Here is a 20,969-nt window from a genome sequence, read left to right as displayed (position 1 = left end):
AGTCGATCGACGAGTGGATAGTCATGTTGGAACGCTGGTCTGAACGGTAAGCTCCTATCGTACAGTGGCCAATGGGACTGTCGGTCCCCGAGAGCGATCGCGCTCTGGGGAAAAGACAACACTACGAAAGTATGACGGAAAGTACGTATATTTATAATGGAAGTTTAGCATTAAAAAAAAGACAGGCAAAATCGAAAAAAAAACAAAAAACGCTATCCTTTATTTTACTGTTTAAATATATTACGGTTCCTGTAGAAACTGCCCTCTAAGTGGCGCGCTGGGATGAGCGCTAGAAGTTTTCGAGCTCGCAACGGCGCAGCTCCGTACACTTAATAGTTGTCGGAAGTCGCGGCTTTGACTGCATTCAAGTTGATCGAAAAGCGATTTCTGTGCCCGTGAAGCATCACTTCCAGCTGAGTGGATATCCGCTCTACAGAGATTAATTCAAGACGGCAATTGCAGCTTTGGGCGAACAGCACAAATAGAAAAACGAACACTACAATATAAATACTGGCTACGAAGGGCCATGCGGGAAAACAAACTCATGGCTTAGAACCACATTGGAGCGGCTCGAGTTATTGGCTTTCAAATAATTATGGCATGATCGAGCGTCTTCTTTTTAATAAGAGATTCATCCCCTGAGCCATTAAAAATAGCCTCAGATGTATGACATTGCTGGAAAAAAATGAACATGTTCGAAATAGTTTTTTTTGCTTAGGGAGTCACCGAAAAATTCCGTACGTTCAAAACGACCACTATAAAAGACGGAAACGCAGGGCTCGGTAGTAGTGATCGGGGTAGTGTGCCGTTGTATTGATGTCTGTATGTGCGATGCCTGTGTATGCGTTGAATATATGTTGACCTGATGTTTGTAGTGTGCGCAACGTGTCTACATGTGTTAGAGATTCCGAAAAAAAGGAAACGCAATTGTGGCGTCAGAAAATAAAAATATTTTTTGTAAAACATGAATTGGGCGGTACCTAGCGCCACCTAGCCTAGCTACGTGCGATTACTCTGCTTGACCCTGCCATCTGGTGGCAAGCGATTTAACATCCTTTTACGCTACGCGGCTACGCCATAATTTCGTGTTACCGTGCTGAGATAAGCCAAGAGGTTGCTTCGGATTTGCTTTTTTTTTTAGAGCGGCTTTTGGTTTTGCGGGCGAATGATGTTCACTCCTCCGTGATGTGCGGTTGACGCAACGGTTGACGAAGGAATTGTGGCTCGAGGAATAGCAAAGGTAGGACATAAAGTGCGCGAACTGAGTGCCGGTTGTCTCCGTTGAACATCGCAGTGCTGACGATGAGAAGACTGAGTGACTGCATGCTTTCGAAACGTAAGTTTCTTTACCTGCAGGGGTAAAGAAACTTCGGAAATAAATACAGTTCGCGGAAAGCTCGTGTTACGTTTTTATTTCCTGCTCCTCTCGCTTCGTGCAATAGACTTAGTGTTCTCGTTAAGCCTTACCGAGCTCGATTTGCTCGATTCGTGGCCGCCATAATGAGATGCAGTCGACGGAGGAACTTTTCATCCCCTGCTTAAGGGACGAAAGTTTCTCCCTTTCTGAAGGAACATATGTGTCAAGAGCGTTCCTCCCTTTAGGGAGGACTATACTGACCCTTTTTTCTAAGAGTGTAGAGCCTTCTCCGGCCCCCGCAGCGTCAGTCGGTTCCTGAGTTCCGCTCTCCAACGAGTCGTCCTCGTCCCTATTGGGGGTCGACCTCGTCTTGGGGGGCATCGTTAGCGTTTACCCTTCTACACCACGCTGAACGCTCAATAGATCTGTGTGACTCCCCGGGACGAACAGAACAAGCAGCAGACCAATCGGGCCCCACGTTGGAAGCGCCAGTTGTGTGGGTCGCTCTACTATACTGCTGCCCAATCGGTCCCTGCCTGGTCCGCCCTCCCAAGAAGTCACACGAGCAAGAATGAATTCAAAACGTTTTACTGTTTCGGCTGGTTGCTGTAGCCTTGCCGTTGCAGTCCTCGTCCGTGTGTCTTGCCCCAGTGCCTGGCGGAATCCTCGTGCACTCTCGCACGCGCACCGGGCCGCCGGCCACCGCTCCTGCCCCCTGCGCGCCGTCGTCCTCCTCGGCTTCCCACAGCATTGGCCGTCATGAATCGGCTTCAACACCGGACTCCTCAAAGTTTATTACAATTGTAAAAGTAATGTCTCAGGTAGAAAATGTTACACAATTACAGAACTAAATTAATGTTTGATTAGGCTTAAGCAAATAAAAAAGGCTACACATCATGTTGCGGGGACGCAAGAGCGATTGCCTCGCAGCTGGGTGTCACCGCTGCTTTTACGAACACGATGCATTTGGGAATGTTCTGATCTGAAACACACGCGCCGACTGCCGTAAATGGGCTGGAGCCTTCCAGAACAGAAAAGTTGGTTGATATGAAAAACCGGGCTGAGTGGGGGCCTAACCACGCTCCTCCACGTGGCAGACATGTTCGTTGCCAACTTCGCCACGCACGCATCAATGTGTTCTTCGTAAAATATAGATGATTGAATAGTTACTTGTGCGAGTGGCTACAAAGTATAAATATAGTTTCCTAAAGGATCCAACTTAATTTCCAACTAAAAAAAAGCGTAAATGTAAGCATTTTTGTATTACTTCTGACGTTAAGCATGTATAGGCGAAGAAAGGCAGCGCTATGGGTTTTTTGCAATTTCTTAATGCGTCTTTCTTCTCTGTAATTCTACCCTGAGTTTCACGACCCCTTTGCGTTAAACCTTCGGCCATCGCAACTGCGAAAACTCCGTAGAGTTAGTCATCGCAATTTTCATACACCTCTCTCACCAAATTCTAACTCTATTCGTCAGTTGTGAATCGGCGCTCTTTTAATTATTTTCATATAATCACAGCTGCGGGGTTTCGTTTACACCTCCCCCCTTTTCCCCATCTAGTGCAAATCGTTTAAACTGTGACACTAAATATGGTCAACTCGAAGTAGTCCAGAAAGATGGGCGGCCCTAAATAGACGCACGGTTCCGTGGAACTATTCGCGTTTTACGTGATTGTGCATTCCTTACACGTGTAAAGCTACCTAATGCATATTCTATTGACGCGGCATGTCAGTTGTTACTATATTCGTATATGGTGGATACCGCGTATGCTAAAAGCCGTGGAAAGTACGATTCAGGAAGCAGAGTTGTGTAGAAGCTGTAGTCACTGACAGGATTAGAACGGCAGGGCGTGTCTTTCAAACTCCCTGCTTCCGACAAGAGCTTTATGCTTTCCACCGCGCTTTGCTTTCCGCTGTGCTTTCAAGTGCACGAGACGGCGAAGCGTTGAAAAATGCAGGAAGTTCGAGCTTGAAGTTGGACAACTGAAGCTCCTCTCGGCCGCTCTTGCCTTGTCAGTGGCTCTAATGGATCGTGATCAAAGAGCACGCCTACTCAATAAGTTCAGCTCAATTGAGTCACACAAATGTCGAAGTGTCGATCCGTACAAGTGATTTCGAATCAACAAGCGGAAAGCTGTAAAGCGTTTGCTTCTTCTTTTTTTTTTTTACATTTCCTTTGCAGATTAAAGTACAAATAGGAAGTAACGAAGAAAGACCTTCTGAGATGGCGTTCGGCCCAATGGAGTTTACGAGCGGAGCTTGTCAAGTCGTCACCGACACCTTGGGTAAACAAATCAAGCGTGTTTCTTTGTTAAAAAAACTACGTTTGCATGGAGATAAAGTTAGCTTATTTCATCTAGCCCACAAAGTCCCTGTTTGTTGACTGACTGCGTTCATGTAAACTGTGTTTCATAGATTCTTTTCAAGTTACGATGACAGAAATCTCCAGATATAACATGCATGTCTAGTTTAAGGGAGAATAAATTACGGAAGCCACGCCATGTAAACGTTCTCAGTGAACAATACCCGGCGAAAGCTTGGCTAACCTTGGTGGTTCTGAAAAAACAGCCCAGAATATGTATAAAGTAGTACAACGGAGTAAAATCTTAATATATACACTAAAGTGTTGAGTCATCTTTTTAAACATAAATTGTTAAAGTATTAGTATGTTATCAATTAGTGTCTGATGGGACGATACACAAAAACAAAAAAAGGTCTATAAGTTCACTTTCCTCCAGAAAGCGGATGCAGACAATCCCTGCGAACAATACAAGGCTCACAGTGAATGACGGCGTTCGCAGTACGAAGAGATCTAAGAACGGCAATGTGCTTAGGGTCAATGAGCAAGCCAGACGTTATGCTCACTGTACCTGCGCAGATCGTATATTTTTGGGTCTAATCATGCTCTGAACCTTGTCATTCGCCGGATTCCAGCCGCTGTTCGCAGTATTTGATTTTTTTTTGTATGTGCGTGTGTTCTGTGGGAAAGTTAACTCAGATTGGTTTTGGAGTGTAGGCATCTACATGCAGACGCATTGTTCGTCTTAAATGGACACTGACTGAGAATTTATGGTCGCCAAGCTTTTTATTTGTAACTGGCGCATGAGAGCCTAACTACCCAGAACAGAATTTGCGGCTCTAAATTTGTTTTATTTCTGCCCGAAAACCGCCGATCCGGAACGGGCCGGCTTGGGTCGCGCTCACTCTCTTCCCCGTGGTCGCGTGTCGTTTTCTTTGGTTCAGACACAACCACAGTATATAATCAAATGTCGTCGGTCATTGAATAAACACACTCAAGATTAAAAATAAAAAAAAAAATACGAGATTCATTTTTTGTGACTTCAAAAAACTGCAAATACGATGATTGAAAAAAATAGAGAAAAAAAAAGTTCCAGTCACGTGATTCCTGGCAAATTCTCTTCCTTTATAATTCTTCCTCCCCAGTTTAATTTCGGTTTCAAGCAGTTGAAATTTTTTCTTTATCAAAATGTAGGTGACGTTGTAGCAAGATATTCATGGGGTACACTTCTGACACCATTACAAATCGCCTGGCAAAAAAAAAAGTTTTTTTGGACGGTGCCAGTGTCCCTTTAAGGTCCACCGAATTTCGACTTCTGCTCGTGAGCTTTCTTATCTGATTCTTGCAAACGGGTGACTGGGAGGTGCTCATCGCACAGTGGCGTATCCGGAAAACCTTGTACAGTCGATTAACAGGCCGATTTGGACACTCTGAATGGTGCATTTGCATGTACTTTACATGGCATGTATTACAGGGGAAGATAAAAAGAGAGGGAGGGGAGGCTTAGTAAGACACGCCTCGGTGATTCACGCGCTAACCTTCAGCTGACTCCCCGATTTGCTTACGCTTGTCATGTGAGCAAAGGCTAGCGCGTGAATCACTAAGGAATGTTATCGTAAGCGCCCCCCCCCCCCCCCTCCGCCTTTCCTCTCCCCCTCCCCGTAAACATGGCGATGTGACAGCATTGAAAACTCGCCAATGAGATTGCCGATGTTAGCCGGTTGACTTAGTTTACGAGCTTTTTCCGAATAAGCTTCCCGGTGTGTTAATGAGCAGCAGCAATGACAATATGCAGCGGTCTGTCGCACACTCAAAAAGGAATTATCAAACGACAGACTTTTTTGCCTAGAGCCGCCAGTTTACATGTGACCGGCGATTCGTATGGTTCCTAATGGAATACAAATCTCGTTGCAGAACAGAACTCGTTACCAAACTCTCATGTCCGTATGCACATCCGATTTTGTTCTTCGTTTATCGCCTTTACAGGTTGGTGCGACTTCGAGTACGACACCTGCGGATGGACCTTGAGTGATCCCAGCAGCGGCTGGAGACGCCAGTCGAACGGCGAGAAATTTGTACACTCCCACACCCGCTCAGGACCACCCGATTCAAGTGAGCCCCGCCGATTGTACCCTGTGCCTTTTGTACGGATTGTACTTGAACGTCCTGATGAGGGTAATGCAGCCCCAAATACCGAGGAACACCAGCATTCTCAACCAGCTACGTCATAGTAGTCCAGTAATGCGAGCATCGGCATGCGTGGCGCCCTTGCTAAACTAATTTATAAAACCTCTCACCGTTACTGATCATGTGAGCAAAAAATTGAAAACGGCAGGGAAGAGTTTTAGTTGTTGCGCCACCAGAGCGAGGTTCTTATATCTTCGATATCGCATCGGCGTCTGGTGGACCTCGAGCGCGCAGATAAAGCACGACGGAAAGCATCGAGCCCGTGCGGCACTCCAAGAAATCTGAAACGTCTGCATCTCCCGCAAAGCACTTTGGAGATCCAATTGCTGGAATCTACGGAAGGCGCTCAGCGAATGACAAGGCTGGTGGTACATTCCGACCCCCCCCCCCCCCCTCTTTCCCCTAAAACAAATTAGAAAAGAAAGACGTTTACAACTTCCTCTAATTCGGAATTAGAGCGCAGCTGTTGAGGAGAAGGAGGGAAGGGTACTGATGGGAGGGTATATCCGTCTTCCTCATCCGTACCCTCTCCTCCTCCCGTGCTCCTCGCCTCATCCTCTCCTCCTCCTCCTCCTCCCCTTTTTTCCTCCTCCTCCTGCTCCTCTCTTGAGCTATTTCGGTTTTGTGATATACCGTGCTGAACAATCTGAGGAGTACATATATGTAAACCGGGTGATATTTTTTAGTCGAAACAGATTTATTACAAAAACTGCGTAAAAGATGCATTAATACGGTTTATGAAGGTGAGTTATACGGCCAGGGGGACATTATATGTGTGGCTAATCGTTGCGATAAGTCGGCTAATTAATTAAAATTCATTAATTAACTTTTTAATTAATGAAAATAGACATATGCTTTCAATTAGAAACTTAGAGAGCGTTATCGAAAACCACTAAATGAACTCTTTTTAGAACGACTTGAATCTCGAGGGAAACTCGGGGGCGCGCCAAAGTTACCACTCGTGAAGCAGGCGCAAATGTAGATGTGGCGGAACGCAATAATGATCTAACCACCCGCGTTCCGCCGCTGCAAGCTTACAGCGCAGACAATATTTTTAGGTTTAAACATATTACCAGCCCCATCATTCGCCAAGCGACCTCCATATATTGCAACGATTGGCTGCCCCAAGTGCTTTGGAGAAGAGCAGAATCTCCAGATTTATCCGAGTGACAGAGGCCGGACCTTCGAAAGACACGCCGAGCCGTTCTCATTGTGTCAGTGACTATAGTAGAAGACACCGCACGATATATATTGATCCTCACTTCAGCTAAACAAACGTTTATTTGCCTATGCAACACAAAAAGTATGTGTGCAACTGGATTTCCACGATCACTTTGCGCTTTCGAGCAATTCGCTTCTCGCACAATCAATCCCTTTCCCCCTGAAGTAATCCTTTGCTTGATGCCTTCGGGAGGGGAAAATAAATTACACAAAATAAAGACTCATTCTTTGTGGACTGGTATTAAAATGAGCGGGACGCGTCATTCATCGTGTTTATTTAAGCTCTATAAATAGTATTTGCAGTTTTAAAAGAAAAAAAAATTGAAAGCCGTTTACAACTCCCTGTAACGGCGAATTGGAGCGCAGCTTTTGAGGAGGAGGAGGAGGGAAGGGTACTGAGGGGAGGGTAGACCCTTCCTCATCCTCCCCCTCCCCTCATCCTTTAATATGCTCAGGGGGGTCACCTGACCTCGGGGGGAGGGGGTGTCACGTGACTTCGGGGGGGTCACGTGACCTCGGGGAGGGGGTCACGTAACCTCGGGGAGGGGGGTCACGTGACCTCGGGGAGGGGGTCACGTAACCTCGGGGAGGGGGTCACGTGACCTCGGGGTGGAGGCCACGTGACCTCGGGGGTCACGTAACCTTGGGGGGTCACGTGACCTTGGGGTGACCTCGGTGACGTCGACGGCGACGGCGACGCCGACGCCGCTCAAGCCGGAAACGGGCGCCTAAGAGCTGCGCTCTAAAAAGACCCGAACTGTGGCTCACTAGGTTCGCGGTTATAGCCTCGGGATTTGTTATTCAGAGTGCTAATCGGCTAATGCTCAAGTCTCATTGGTTGGGGAGCGATAATAAGACGCCATGGACCCTCCCTGCATTTCTTCAGCTGTCAGTAGTTAAAAACGCGGTACTAAGAGTTGTGTCCTCTTTGTTCTTAGACTATTTCCTGGAGCTGCAAAGAGGCCGCGCAACCAACGACTCTACGGTGACGAGCCCATGGTTTCGAGGGCGTTCTGAGCCCTATTGCCTGAGGTTCTGGTACCGAAGGGACAACCTGAGCCTCGGAAAAATCGTCGTAGAACTGGATTCGGCGGGAGGCGGCCAGCCTGTCGTCATGTGGGAACAACCGCCGTACCCCAAGAATGATTGGATGCTGGCTCTTGTACCCATCGCTCACCTGGAGGAATTTAAGGTACTGCTGAATCTAACAACAAATGCAAAAATTGTCAGTTTTCTTTTTGTTTTTCGTCTTTTTTTGTAAATGTTTAAGAACCGTCATCTAAGCAATTATTATTTCTATGAAAAGGGATCATGTGGTAAAACAAAAAGTATGTATAACTTTGTGAACGTCAAACGCTCGAATGGAGGGAAATTTGTGCCGATTGCTGCGCTGAGTCAAGAGCACTTAGATTGCAAGGCCGTAGTGCTCAGTTTTTAACATCGTCTAAAAAAGAAAACGCGAGACCGGGCCACGAGTTCCGCGTCAGCGTTCAGCTGAGACCTGTGTCCTTTCTGGTGAAAGGCGAGTCTCAGCCGGGCGCTGACGACGCATTTATGTCCAACCCGTGCTTCTCATTTGCTTCCTTAGGTGATACCGAATATTCAGCACTACGGCCTCGTTTATCGAGAAGGTGTTTGCTGAGCGCGTAGTATATTTTAGGCTGGGGAGCTGTGTGTCGCATATGGGTGCAAATTTGATTTTTTGATTTATCTTTTATTTCTGGTTTATGTGCAGACAGCAGGTATATTTTTTCTCTGGCTCATTTTAGGCCTTTAATCATAGAAATCTGAGAAAAGTATTGAGACAGATCTGATTGAAAGTTAACTTTTAGCTTCCCCTTGCCCGCAGTAATGTTCTCCTAAGTCGAGGTCACACTGCTTATACATCATACAAAAGACCGTCTGCATACAGATTCGAACGCGGGTCATCGGAAGATCCGTACTTCAAATTCCGCATATGGCAGTCAGTTTAAGGAGAAAACTTGCCACGCAGCATTCGAACCAGGAATATTCCGTTGGCTCGTGTTTGCACACCGTCTTTTCTATGATCTATGAGCAGTGCGGCCCCGGCTTTAGTGGAAAGTGGGTCATCTGCGGTATCATTTCGTGTTGTGGTTATATAAAAAATGCTTTTTTAACTTCCCTCCGTCTAAAACGTGTTATATAACGCTTATCAGTTCATCGCTCCGGTTGTAGTTCTATTAACAAAATTATCGCATTAAAATATTTTTTTTAAGTCTCTGGGAGATTTCTTTAGGTGATGCGCCATAACTACTAGTGATTTGTGTAGGCTAAAAACACATCGTGTTAAAAAAAATAAAGGAGAAAACATGTGTAAAAAACGTTTGTTGTATCTTGTCGAAAAACAACAATAATAATTGTGGTATGTCAAGAGACAGAAAGCGCAGCGTGTTGAAGGGGCGGTGCAACATTTTTTTTTTGTACTTTGTGCAAGTACAACTAAAAAAGAATGACTCCCTGTCGGTTATAACAAACGAAACACGCGTTAAATTTTCTCCCCACTCACGGGCAGTCGCAGGAAAAAAAAACAAAAAACACGCAGCGCTCAGTACCTAAACTCGCAGCCAGAACAAGCGGCAACGTGATTTGGAGACAATTATATGCCGCCCATGTTAAATCGCTTCGCGCTGAGTTCCGGACATTGTTACGGTTCGGCAATTATCGTCGTTGCAGCGACTGGACACGAGCCACTACCCGAGTGTTTGTACAGCTATTGATTATCACGAGCCCAGAACCAGTGCTCACGTAATGCTCGGGTCCAATCGATGATTCGTATTCAAATATCGTCACCGCGGGGACTATGCCAACACCACGATGGAGGACGGGAGAGGCGTCTGAACGGCGCCACCTCGCCTGGTCTGGACATGGAGCAAATGTGTCGAGCTTTGCTCCAATTTCTTGCTAGCGCCGCAAGATGGCGCAGCACGACAGGAGCTCGAGGAACCATTCGACATCTTGTAAACCCTGAAATGGGGAACGATAAAAAAAAAAAAACGGACGAACACAACAGATTGTGTTCGTCCGTTTTTTTTTATCGTTCCCCATCTCAGGGTTTACAAGATGTCGATTGATTACCAGCTCGCCTGCACTCTCTCACTGCTTACAACCATTCTCATCCGCGCGCACGTTTTTAAAGCCGCGAGGCGCGCAACCGCGCTTCTGCGCGGAGCCCCAACCCAATGATGCCCTTTCCAGGAGATGCTCGAAGCTCGAGTGCAATTTCATCCCCTTTTCTGTCCTTATTCATACTCTTCCTTCTTTCACTGTGGCCAACACTCCGACCTCCATAGTACGTAATCACGTTTTGCGAAGGAGGACATAAAGAAAGCGCTCGGCCTTATCCTTGAAATTACATCCCAACTAAGAAGTTTCTTGGTCAGTGGCATTGCGTGCGAGTATACTTGGGTTTCGTAAATAAGGTCGCGTCAAGTGAAAAAAGATTCAACTGTGTATTGTTGCGCCACACCTTCAAACATGCTCTTTTGTCTTAACACTTCAGAGCATGGGAGTCCCTTCCCTTTGGCTTGCGATTTTTTTCGCGCAAACATTTAGGAGCCAGGGGACTGTATTTCGTGACGCTATTTGGTAATTTAATGCTCATCTTATGGAAGACATCTATACATACGTCACAGAGTCCATGCTTATGAGTGATAATAGCATAAGTTATTAGTACAAGTAAAGTTAGCACGTCCCCGACCAAAAGCAAGGCGTATTTACCCTCGTGTCATTCTGTGCTCCTGAATAATCGTTTAAATCTATTCACTGAGACTGACATGTACGCCTGACCTAATTCCACGTCTGAAAGTTGTAGAATCACGAGCTCAAATATCTGAAATATACATTTGGAACGCGTTCTTTTTTTCTTTTTTTTTTTCTGTAAAACTACGACGCATTATACCCACACGCACTTAACGATTGGGTCTTGTAAGACAGCATGAAATCAAGAAAAGAGTCGCAGTATGTAAGTTTCTTATATAAGCCTGTACACCTGACTATAATTTCTTTGCATTGTTTCCACCAGGTGGTGTTTCGGGTAAACGGGGGTGCAGGCAAAGGGTACCCTCTGTCCAGTTTCGGAATCGATGACGTGCAACTCGACCCCGAGCCCTGCAGACCGCTCTTTGAGTGTGACTTTGAAGAAGACTTTTGCGGTTACGTGAACGACTTCACGCGTAGAGGCGTGCAGTGGCTGGTGGGCACAGGGCGGGTCGCAGTGCCGAAGCTGTCCCCGAAAATTCCGCCGCCCCATAACCCATCGGCAGAAGCCTCTGGAGGTGAGTACTCCAGTTTCCAGTTCTCGGTTCAAAACTGAAAGCATATTTAGAAAGGCTATATCCGGAATTCTTACTTCTAAAATGCGAGGCACGTCAAGAAAGTCTGTTCCCTGTTTAAATTAGTATGCTATGTAGCGTTCTTTGGGGGAAATGCTTTACGTTCATTGAATTTTAGACACTTCATCTTTTTAATATAGTCCCCTAAAGCTCTAAGGATTTTATTGAAATGCAGATTGACCCCTTCTTTCGTGAAAATAAACAATCGTTTTCTCTAATGGGTTATACTTTTTTTTTTCATTTACGTCTTTCTCGTAGAAGTTTGCCATTTTCGTCACGAGCAAACACTTTTGGCACCTGTCGTGAAAACATTTTATGCTACTAAGATGTTCTCTAAAATATTGTAAATTAATGATTTCAAAATATTAGGGACATGTGTTGCGAGACAAGGAGCAGTAAATGGTCAGTTCTACAGATCTACTTAATTCAGTTGTTCCGTAAAATCAATCGTGGCCAGCGACAGCCTACTGCTTTGGAGTGCATCATTGACGCTCTGTTGCCCTTCATTAAATATCCGAAGTTCGAGCCTATTTCTGCTGAATTCACGTGCTCATTGAATTGAGTTTATAGATTTCGCAAATTTGTTGATGAATTTCTTATGAACTGCAGGGTGTAAGATTTATCGCGTTCAGAATCTTACCACACAACAGACATCGGATTCGGCGGGTTGTTCTGTTGAATTATACACACTATTTCAAGGGAGAAACAAAACAAAAAATACATAGTCTCACAGAATTGAGGGTGGGATTAAATAGTGAGCTGACAGAACTGTCCATACAAATCACGTGGGTGATCAATCTTGCAGGATTAGCGCCCTAACCATTCTTACTTTCTGGATGAGTCTCGTAAACTACGCGTAAGTACTTAAAGGTCAACAGCGATGACACGACGTTATTGCTATGGGCGTAACGTTGCCGAGATTGCGTTTAGGAACTTTTTGAATCAATTCATTCTATTTCCTGTTGACGCTAATTGTCGTTTTAAAGTTTTATCGTGTCCATTCTGCGAGAGTGTTTAGGTGTTATTAAAAATAAACAGCACCGTTTTTATGTAAGTATTTTAAAATTATTTCGTCTCCGATGGTAAACCAGAGGCCACGTATCAAAACTCAGGTTCTATGGGTTCTGACATTTTATTCTAACTCCTTTGGGAACTTTTGAATCTAAGTACCGGCTGTCAACCTATAAAGTCGCCTTCAAGTGCAGTTCTGGTTCTTCGTGACTCATGCCTCATTTTATGCGGTGTGAACGTATTGGGAGCCTTATTAATCACGCACACTCAGCATGTTCAGTAAAACCTGGGCAAACTCGCGGTATGCCCGGGTATATTATTTCTTATGGGGAAAGAGGGTCGTCTATTTCCGTGGCCTGCAGGAGATGCAACTAGAAACAACGTTTTGTTGTTACAAGAAAAGTAATGATTTAAAAATAAGAGGTTACTACGGACACTTCATGCTGGTTCCTTTTGCACAATCACGCTCTAGAGAAATCTCGCCCTCCCCAGACCCACAGTTAAGAGAAAAATACATTTGAACTATAATAAACTTTCTCAATTTAGATTAATTTAAAGCGGAGGACAAGGCACTTTCAGCACTACAAAAAAGCGTCACACAAAAACATCACTATAAACGTTTTTACCTTTAAAAAAGCAAGTTTTGTGCACTGGTCATTCGCGGCGCCAAGTAGTTCTTACTAGATTTGGTTGCCGGAGGAAAAAGCGATTGTTTTGGCGTTTGGAACGGGTACGTCTTAATAAGACACCATATACATAATCTACAGGTCACCTACATATATCTTAATTCTCTACACAAAGGGGGAAATCACTAATGCTGTGCGAGAAGCCTTACTTCTTTTGCTACGCTTATTGAGGTGAAAACGGGAATAGGTTTAGCGGGAAAGTAATCATCCGCCAAATTGAAGCAAATCTACGAACTTCGTACGTTTCAAATTCAAATTCAAATTCTTTATTTGACATTCCTTGTCGAACAAAAAATGCCAGGGCAGGAACAAAAAGCTACAATACAGTAGCTTGACGGGGTTCCTGCCCCTACCTTGGCATAAGAAACAACCGAACCGACAGTTTAAAATTGACAAGACATATACACAGAAATTCAAACCATGAAAAATATACATGTAATCAATTTACATCAAATATAAACTAATACTGACATCGTGCACACTAAAACATGTATTCCGACAGTTCATGCAGGAAAAATATAAAGCAAAGACAACAAAAGTTTTGCACAATTATTCACTGTGTGAAAAAGTGTTCTTTCAATGTTTTTTTACAAATGGTGTGTATATCAAGGTTCCTTTTCTCTAAAGAGTTTGGTACTTGGGCGGCCATTGCAGTAGTTTTCTCACCACAGCGAGGCTCCATCGCAGGTTGTGAGCATTCCCTTTGGCTGGCGCAAGAGAACCCGTGACCATAATGGCAACCAAAGACAGCTTTGTTGTAAGTCGCGGCAGAAGTCTCGGTACCCGAACGATTGCCTCGAGCTTTGCCGAACCTGAAACGTATTCTAATTATGACAATTTTGTGAGGTATAAGCAAAGTTCTGCTGCATTTATTTAGCACAGAATATCGGTAGGGCTCGATTTCACGAGCAGAGTGACAATTCACTCCCGAGCGTGACGCCGACTCACACACAGAGGTCACAGTCGTATAAGCAATAGAGCCCCATATGGGCTCTATTCCTTGTGTTACCTGAACGTCAATGTGCATGTGATGCTCTGACTTCAACGCAACGCAACGTAACATTACGACATCACGTGTTATTATGACGTCACGTGACACCTTGGACGTCTAACGACAAACGAACTTGACGTAATTCAGGGAATGTCACAGTGTCACCTCACCTCATGATTTCACTTGACGTCACACACACACACACACACACAGCATGTGTTCAGCTCATTGGAAACACATTCTATTTGTCATCGAGTTTGTCAGATATGATCAAGATATTCTTTATTTTTTTATGTACAGACGAGTCCAAGTCTTGGACGAGGTTCGCCTACGTTGACTTAACCGTTCCCACCGGTCGGCCGAGTGGCTGGACGCCACCTGCCGGGGCTGAAAAGGCAGACTTGGTGAGCCCCGTGTTCCAAGTAGACGACAAGCGAGACACCCTTCGACTGACGTACTTCCGAAGCGGACCAGGTCAGTGCGTCTCGTGTTCAAACGACCCTAGTTTGGAGCGGCGTTTGAAAAACACTAATAGTTTTAGTTCAAATTGACGGTGTGTTGTAGAACTTTGTTTCAGTTACATTGCTTTCCTGTACACGAAAAATAACCTCGACATAAATTGTTTCGAAACTCGTTTGATTTAAGGAGTATTAAAGGGGCAGTGCGACGATATTCAATTGGAATGTTTTTCACTTTACACGAGCTTACTGGCACTAGTGGGACACAATGATACTGGCACGCAACGCCACTGACCAAGAAACTTCTTTGTTGCCGTGTAATTTCAAGGACAAAGGCAAGCAGTTTCATTCAATTTCTCCTCCGAAAACCTTGATGCCGTAGCTGGGCAGTCGTAGTACCGCCCAGCGACGATATTTGAATGTGGCTGATAGAATGGGCCCCAGCATAGCGTGCGCACTCGTTTTGGGTCGTGATAATCGATAACTCGAGAAGCATTCGGGTAGTGGCCCGTGTGCAATCGCTCCAACAAACGACAATAGCTAAACCACAACAGTGTCTGGAACTCAGCGCAAGTCCCGTGCCTTGCCAATCCCAGCGCAAGGCTGTGATCAACATTGGCGGCATATAATCGACTTCATATCACGTGGCCCCTAGTTCTGGCTGCGAGCTGAAGGTGTGAACGCTGCTCCTTTTTCTGCAATTTTTTTTCTGCGACTTTGATTGCGTGTGGAACACGAACGGTTGTTTCACAGGTCATTAACGTCAGGGATCCGTTTTAAGCGGTATTTGCGCAAAGTACGAAAATCGTTGCATCGTCTTTCTAAAGACTTTGTTTTTATATATTGGCAAGTAGGCAGAGATTTGTCGAGCTACACCATGTAAGCTTCTTTTTTCTCCCTCTCTCCTTCCTTCATCAAATACTATGAAAGCAATAAAATTAATTTTATCTGAATTGAATGGAGCCTTGTAAACAACCGAAGACCAAGGGATGTTAGAAAACGATCAAAGCAATATCGGATTGAACAGTTTCAAGATTCTTGAGATATATCCTTAGTCTGAAAGGTTAAACAATATAGCAGATTTATTTTCTAATATTTCTGAGTAGTACATAACTTAGAAATTATACTTGAAACCCTTCCCACTCACTATCTAGAGTTCTTAATGGGTTCTTGTAGGAATACGCAGAGTTGTCAGCTTAAAGTTCCTTCAAAAGTCCTGTAATTGATATAAAAAAAAACTTTTTTTAGTTAGTTAAGCTAGAGCCGGAAAAGTATTGTGTTTGGATAACAGTAACAGATAAGTGCCCCTTGTTTGAACGGGTAGGCAACTTCTGAGATTATACCCAGGGCATGGAACTTTATCTTTAGTTGAAGTGTACCTGAGCTGTTTCACAATCAAGTGTAGGGCGCGCCGGCGAACAATACGAAGCAGTAAAAAATCATGAGCCATTCCACTTTGTGAAGGTGGGAGACCAGCGAAGCTGTTTAGCACACGACACAGACTTGCTCCGATTTTAGTATTTTTTTACATTACACTGTGCCCCGCGATCTGTTGTAGACGATGACATGGACATGCCCATAAGGCCTGTGTGCATATGCACAGGCCTTATGTTGAGTAAACACCGAGGTGTGGGGAAAGAAACGGGCCAGAGCGCCCCCTTTATTTCGATTTCCTTCCCAATAGTTTTGAGCCAACGCACACGAGAAAGTTATGGAGCCCTAGCCATAAACAGCTTCCCTATAAAAGCTTTAGGTATGCTGGAATTGGCCGACCGCAACCCTCTAGACAAACAAGTATTTTTATGCTTGACCTGCCGTTCATTATTATGTAGGATAGGAGGGGAATGGGGGGGGGGGGGGGAGAGGTTGCCCCCCTCCCTTTTATTCCTTACGGATCCCCACCCCTTCAAGATCGTGATAATGCTTTGTAGAGTCTGGCAACCCGGAGCAAATACTCCCATATTAGAATGTTCGGCTTTCAGAAATTCAAATACGAAATATCGGGTTCATAGAAAATAAAGCATGATTAAGTTGAACAACGAAACAAGACACACGTTGCCTTGGCTTCGGTGGTCTGAAACCGAACCATGCCAGGTCAAGCGGATATTCCACAAAGTCATATGGATGTACCTGGGATTGCGTACACCGCAGGAATATTTTTGGAGAATTTTCACAATGCACAACCTAAATTGAGTTTGGTACATTTCCCGCGTGAGTTCCCGGTGCATGAAAGTAAAAGAAAATTGTTACCACTTACATTCTTGATGCGTGTGTATTTGACACTACACAGACATTGTCTCCATGGAGCTGAGGCAGGTCGGCTACAAGGATGAGAGTGGAGTTCCTTCCACGCTCCAGACAGTTCAACTTCCGGCGGCCGAGGCCTGGCAGACAACACAGTTGAAGCTCAAGCCTTCCCAGCAGTCCCAGATTATAATTGCACTTACCAGAGGAAAAGGAGCCAATGGAATAGCCGCCGTCGGCGTTATTTCAGGTAAGAATTAGAGCCTGAACCTCCCGCAATTTCGAAGCAGCAAGAAAAGCCCGTGAATTCGTTCGTCGGTTCTTTAAAAAAAAGTAAAACATCAAAATTATAAATATTTGAGATTGTTGTTGTAGCTTGAGACCGGCAATATCAATCGAGCACTTTACTTAGCCAGTTTGCCTACCTCTAAATTTAGCAGTAATTAAGAAAAATTAAAAATATGGTATGGTCTAGATGAGTGTAAAATTAAATATCGTAACAATTTTTTCATACACTGTGTCTGTCATCTGTTTTCGTTTGTTTTTGCAGCCGGGGAACCTGCAGATGTCATAGCTGAACAAGCATGTAAGTCGGCTAAGATATAAAGAACAAATAATTAAAGAAAATCGTATTGGCTCTTTTGTCTTCACATCTAAGTTGTTGTCTGTTTGTTTGTTTTTTTCGTTTAGTACTCTACCCTGACCGGTTTTAAATATAAATATTACCTCAAGCTAATACCAAAACAATAAACCTTACGACGCCAAATTTCAATGAGAATTCGTTACAGAAAACGGGTATATGCGATCAACTACAACACTCTTGTTTCATAACCTTCAAAAATGACCCTTCAGCAAATCGAAAGATAGCCCCAGCTCAGTGACTTTACAGTGGTAGAAGGATTCCCGTGCATTTACACCCTTTCAATCAATCTATTATCTTAATTGCCCACTACTATAGTCGCAGATAGCTTTAACAAACGCAGCGCGTGGCTATTTTAAGAAGATTTAGAGTATTATCGCTCCAGTGCCGCGTGCAAGAAGCGCGTAGGTTATAGGCCACGCTCCGCGTTCTATAAACTCTCGGTGACAATAGGAACCACGTAGACAGAAGGCCTCTGCACGCATCATCCCAGTCGGATCGATCGAGGCCTGAGATTGGGCACGAGTGCTGTGTCAGCGTTCGGCTGGAGCTCGCGTCCAATCAGCGCGTCGGAGGTCGGTCTCGGGCCCAATAGCCGAGTTAGCGCGATCCGACTGTGATGACGTTTCATAGAGGGAGAGGAGACCATGTGGAGGCTTGTGTTGGCTTAGCCCCCCTGTTCTTGGTAATCTATTCCCTGAAGTTATCTCGTTCACGCTCAGTTTAGTCCAGTTCTACTAGATCGTTCCGATATCCCGTTAGCTATGCTCAATACTTTGCCAATGTGTTGTTTTTTGTTGTTTCTTTTTTGAGGGGGGGGGTGTATTGTATGGATTTTTTTAGCACTTATCACCCATGGCAAAATATGCTGAGTCACCGAGCTATGGGTCCTCTGGCAGCGTCTAATATATCACGCAACGGAGCTACAGCGCATGCTCAGAAGGGTTTTTGCGGCAAAGCAGACATAGATCAATGCGCGCAGAAAGCGCAGTGATTGCAGCGCAGCAAAGAAAGCGGTGAGCAAAACTGTCCGCTAATACCTACCAATGACGTTCGTTTGAAAACAATACACGTTGGGGACGAAGGCATGCTGAGGCCTTCCTCAGGGCCTTAGCCTTTCTTTTAATGTGTGAAATCAAGAGCACTTAAAACTTAGGCATGAAAGGAATTTGACAGGACGGTGTTGTATACTGTTCACTATGACACCTCGAGAAACAATTAAATTCGAGAAGGCATTTGGCTTCAAGAGTAGCAATTGCCGAACGTAAGCGCCCAAACTTATTTCTCCATACTACCCTTTTTTAAAGGCAATATGTTTTTTCTTCTATCTTCGTTGATATGCAGGCTATGATTTTGCATGAGGATTTTGGGACATTCAAGCTCAATAAACCCGTACAGAGATGAGCTGACCTAGATCGTTAATGTACATCACGGGTAAAACCACCTGAACAAGAAGGGAAGAAGAAACAGAGAAGACAACCAACTATTTTAGTAAATCGTCGTCCTTTTCTACTATTCGCAGAAGAACTGGTGGATACGCATACGAACTAGTAGAAGGGGAGGAAGATTTATTAAAATAATTGGTAGTCGTGCGGTAAATTGTATTTTCTGTTTCTCCTTCCTTCATTGTTCAGCCGGTTGCAACCGTGAGCAATCGACACATTTCAAAAATGCGCGCCATCTATCTGGTAGTCGCTGCGAGTCCGCCATCACTTGGGCACACAGTCTGTGCATGTATTGGGCACAGGAGCTGCGTCAGCGTTCGGCGAGAGCTCGACTCCTCTCACAGGCATTGTGCCCAATAAATGGCGGCAACCAATGTTGCTTGAAGGGGCCTATTCTAAAGAGTTTATTCTATACAATGTTTGAGATAAGCAATCAACACATACATGGCGAATATGAAGATTAATATTCTGGAACATACTAGCACTAGAGATTACAAAACATCAAAATGTGAGCGTATGTGGCATAACTCTACGATCGTTGAAGGAACCTTAAAAGAAATCTGCGCGTATATCGAACAAATATGCCAGTACGAGGTAGACATCTTTTGGTCTCGGGCGTTCCATTCTTGGCGCTACATAGACGAATCGGTGAAACGTGCAAACGCAATTTCTCAACAGTTTTTTTTTTTTTTTTTTTTTAGTTTGCTTAAAATAAACTTTCGCGTTTTTGGTAAAGACCGATAAACACTAAAAATTAATCCTCATGACAAGCTTCTCGAAATGAAAAAAAAAAACGAAATACACCGAATCCCTGTTGGCCTTCAATGAGGAATACCCAATCTTCATGCAGGAAGAATATCTTTTATCTACAGTTTTCAATATCTTAGCCCGGAACAGAACACTGACCGAACTGTCCTCAAGGCTGCTGCTTTCTTCGGAGCCTACAGCACTCTTTACTCCTCTTACCGGTACCGGAATGTTTAGCGAATATTCGGGACAGGCGCGTGGTCACTAGATATTGGAACATCCCATTCCCGTGTCATGTTTTCTCCAACATATACCCGGATGAGTGACGCCTTTCTATCAACACCAAACATGGACACCGACAAACACCAAACCTAATGGGAAAAAATAAACCACCCAAAAAACACGGATCCGTAGTTATAAAGCAACTTAACTGTTTACTAAACGCCTACAAGTCTCTAGAAAGATTCCAACTTGATGTTCAGATTATGGAGTTGCGTCTGTGCCGGCATCGACTGGCAGCGTTTCGGGGGGGGGGGGGGGGGGGGGGGGGGGGGGGATATATTTGATATTAGCTAGCGCAGTTCGCAATGATTGAGCTACATGACTGTAGTAACTATGGTCAATGACAAGGTGTTAAGGCATATAGGAGCACCAGTTGTCCTGCCTGATGCGCGAGCTTCTCACCTTCAACAACGCCAACGCCGGCTCGTACTAGAGCACGCTCGCGCAGCCAAAGCACGACGGAAGGCATGAAGGGCGTGCGTCATGCCTTCCGTCTACCACAAAAAGAGATTAAATGTGACATTTAATCTTTTTTTTTTTCTTGTTTCAGCTCTTTCGTGCGACTTTGAGAACGGCACCTTCTGCGGATGGGATGCCAGCCTCGGCGACATTCACTTTAAGCTGAACGAACCCGCCAAAAAAAATCCACCCTTTCCCAAATCTGACCACACCCTCCGGGCGTACAGAGGTAACCATGCATTGCAAGATCTTCTTTTTTTTTTTTTTTTTTGAGATACATTGTTGCAGAATGTTGCTCACCTTAAAACAAACAAAAAAATATTTTCGTTCATTTTGGGTTATCAAGTGAAAAGATATAGTAACATTTAGGTTTGCCAGCGCGATAATTATAGCTGTAGTTTCAATGGTGATAATGACTGAAACGATTTTATAACCTATAGTTCTAAAGAAAGTTGATTTTAGGAAGCAATACTACACAAGTTATTAATAGGTCGTAGACCTTCCGGTTTTACCCGAAAAGCATCGATAAACGTTGTCTGTTTTTAAAATGCAAAATCGGTTAAAACCGAAAAACACAGATAAACATATAAT

General features: G+C 44.5%; 1 protein-coding gene across 1 annotated transcript in view; it reads left to right on the top strand.

Annotated features, from left to right (window-relative positions):
• Positions 1-20,969, top strand: part of LOC8032364 (MAM and LDL-receptor class A domain-containing protein 1) — a 235,723-nt gene that overhangs the window by 82,954 nt on the left and 131,800 nt on the right. Inside the window, exons 15-22 of the mRNA XM_040206373.3 lie at positions 3,539-3,641; positions 5,642-5,767; positions 8,002-8,255; positions 11,106-11,358; positions 14,404-14,577; positions 16,852-17,055; positions 17,356-17,391; positions 20,470-20,607. Of these exons, the coding sequence (XP_040062307.2) occupies positions 3,539-3,641; positions 5,642-5,767; positions 8,002-8,255; positions 11,106-11,358; positions 14,404-14,577; positions 16,852-17,055; positions 17,356-17,391; positions 20,470-20,607 (1,288 nt within the window). The remainder of the gene's footprint in view (positions 1-3,538; positions 3,642-5,641; positions 5,768-8,001; positions 8,256-11,105; positions 11,359-14,403; positions 14,578-16,851; positions 17,056-17,355; positions 17,392-20,469; positions 20,608-20,969) is intronic.

This window comes from Ixodes scapularis, unplaced genomic scaffold (genome assembly GCF_016920785.2).
Source record: "Ixodes scapularis isolate PalLabHiFi unplaced genomic scaffold, ASM1692078v2 PGA_scaffold6__148_contigs__length_123643588, whole genome shotgun sequence".
Taxonomy (NCBI): Eukaryota; Metazoa; Arthropoda; class Arachnida; order Ixodida; family Ixodidae; genus Ixodes; species Ixodes scapularis.
This window is presented reverse-complemented; position numbering and strand designations above follow the sequence as displayed.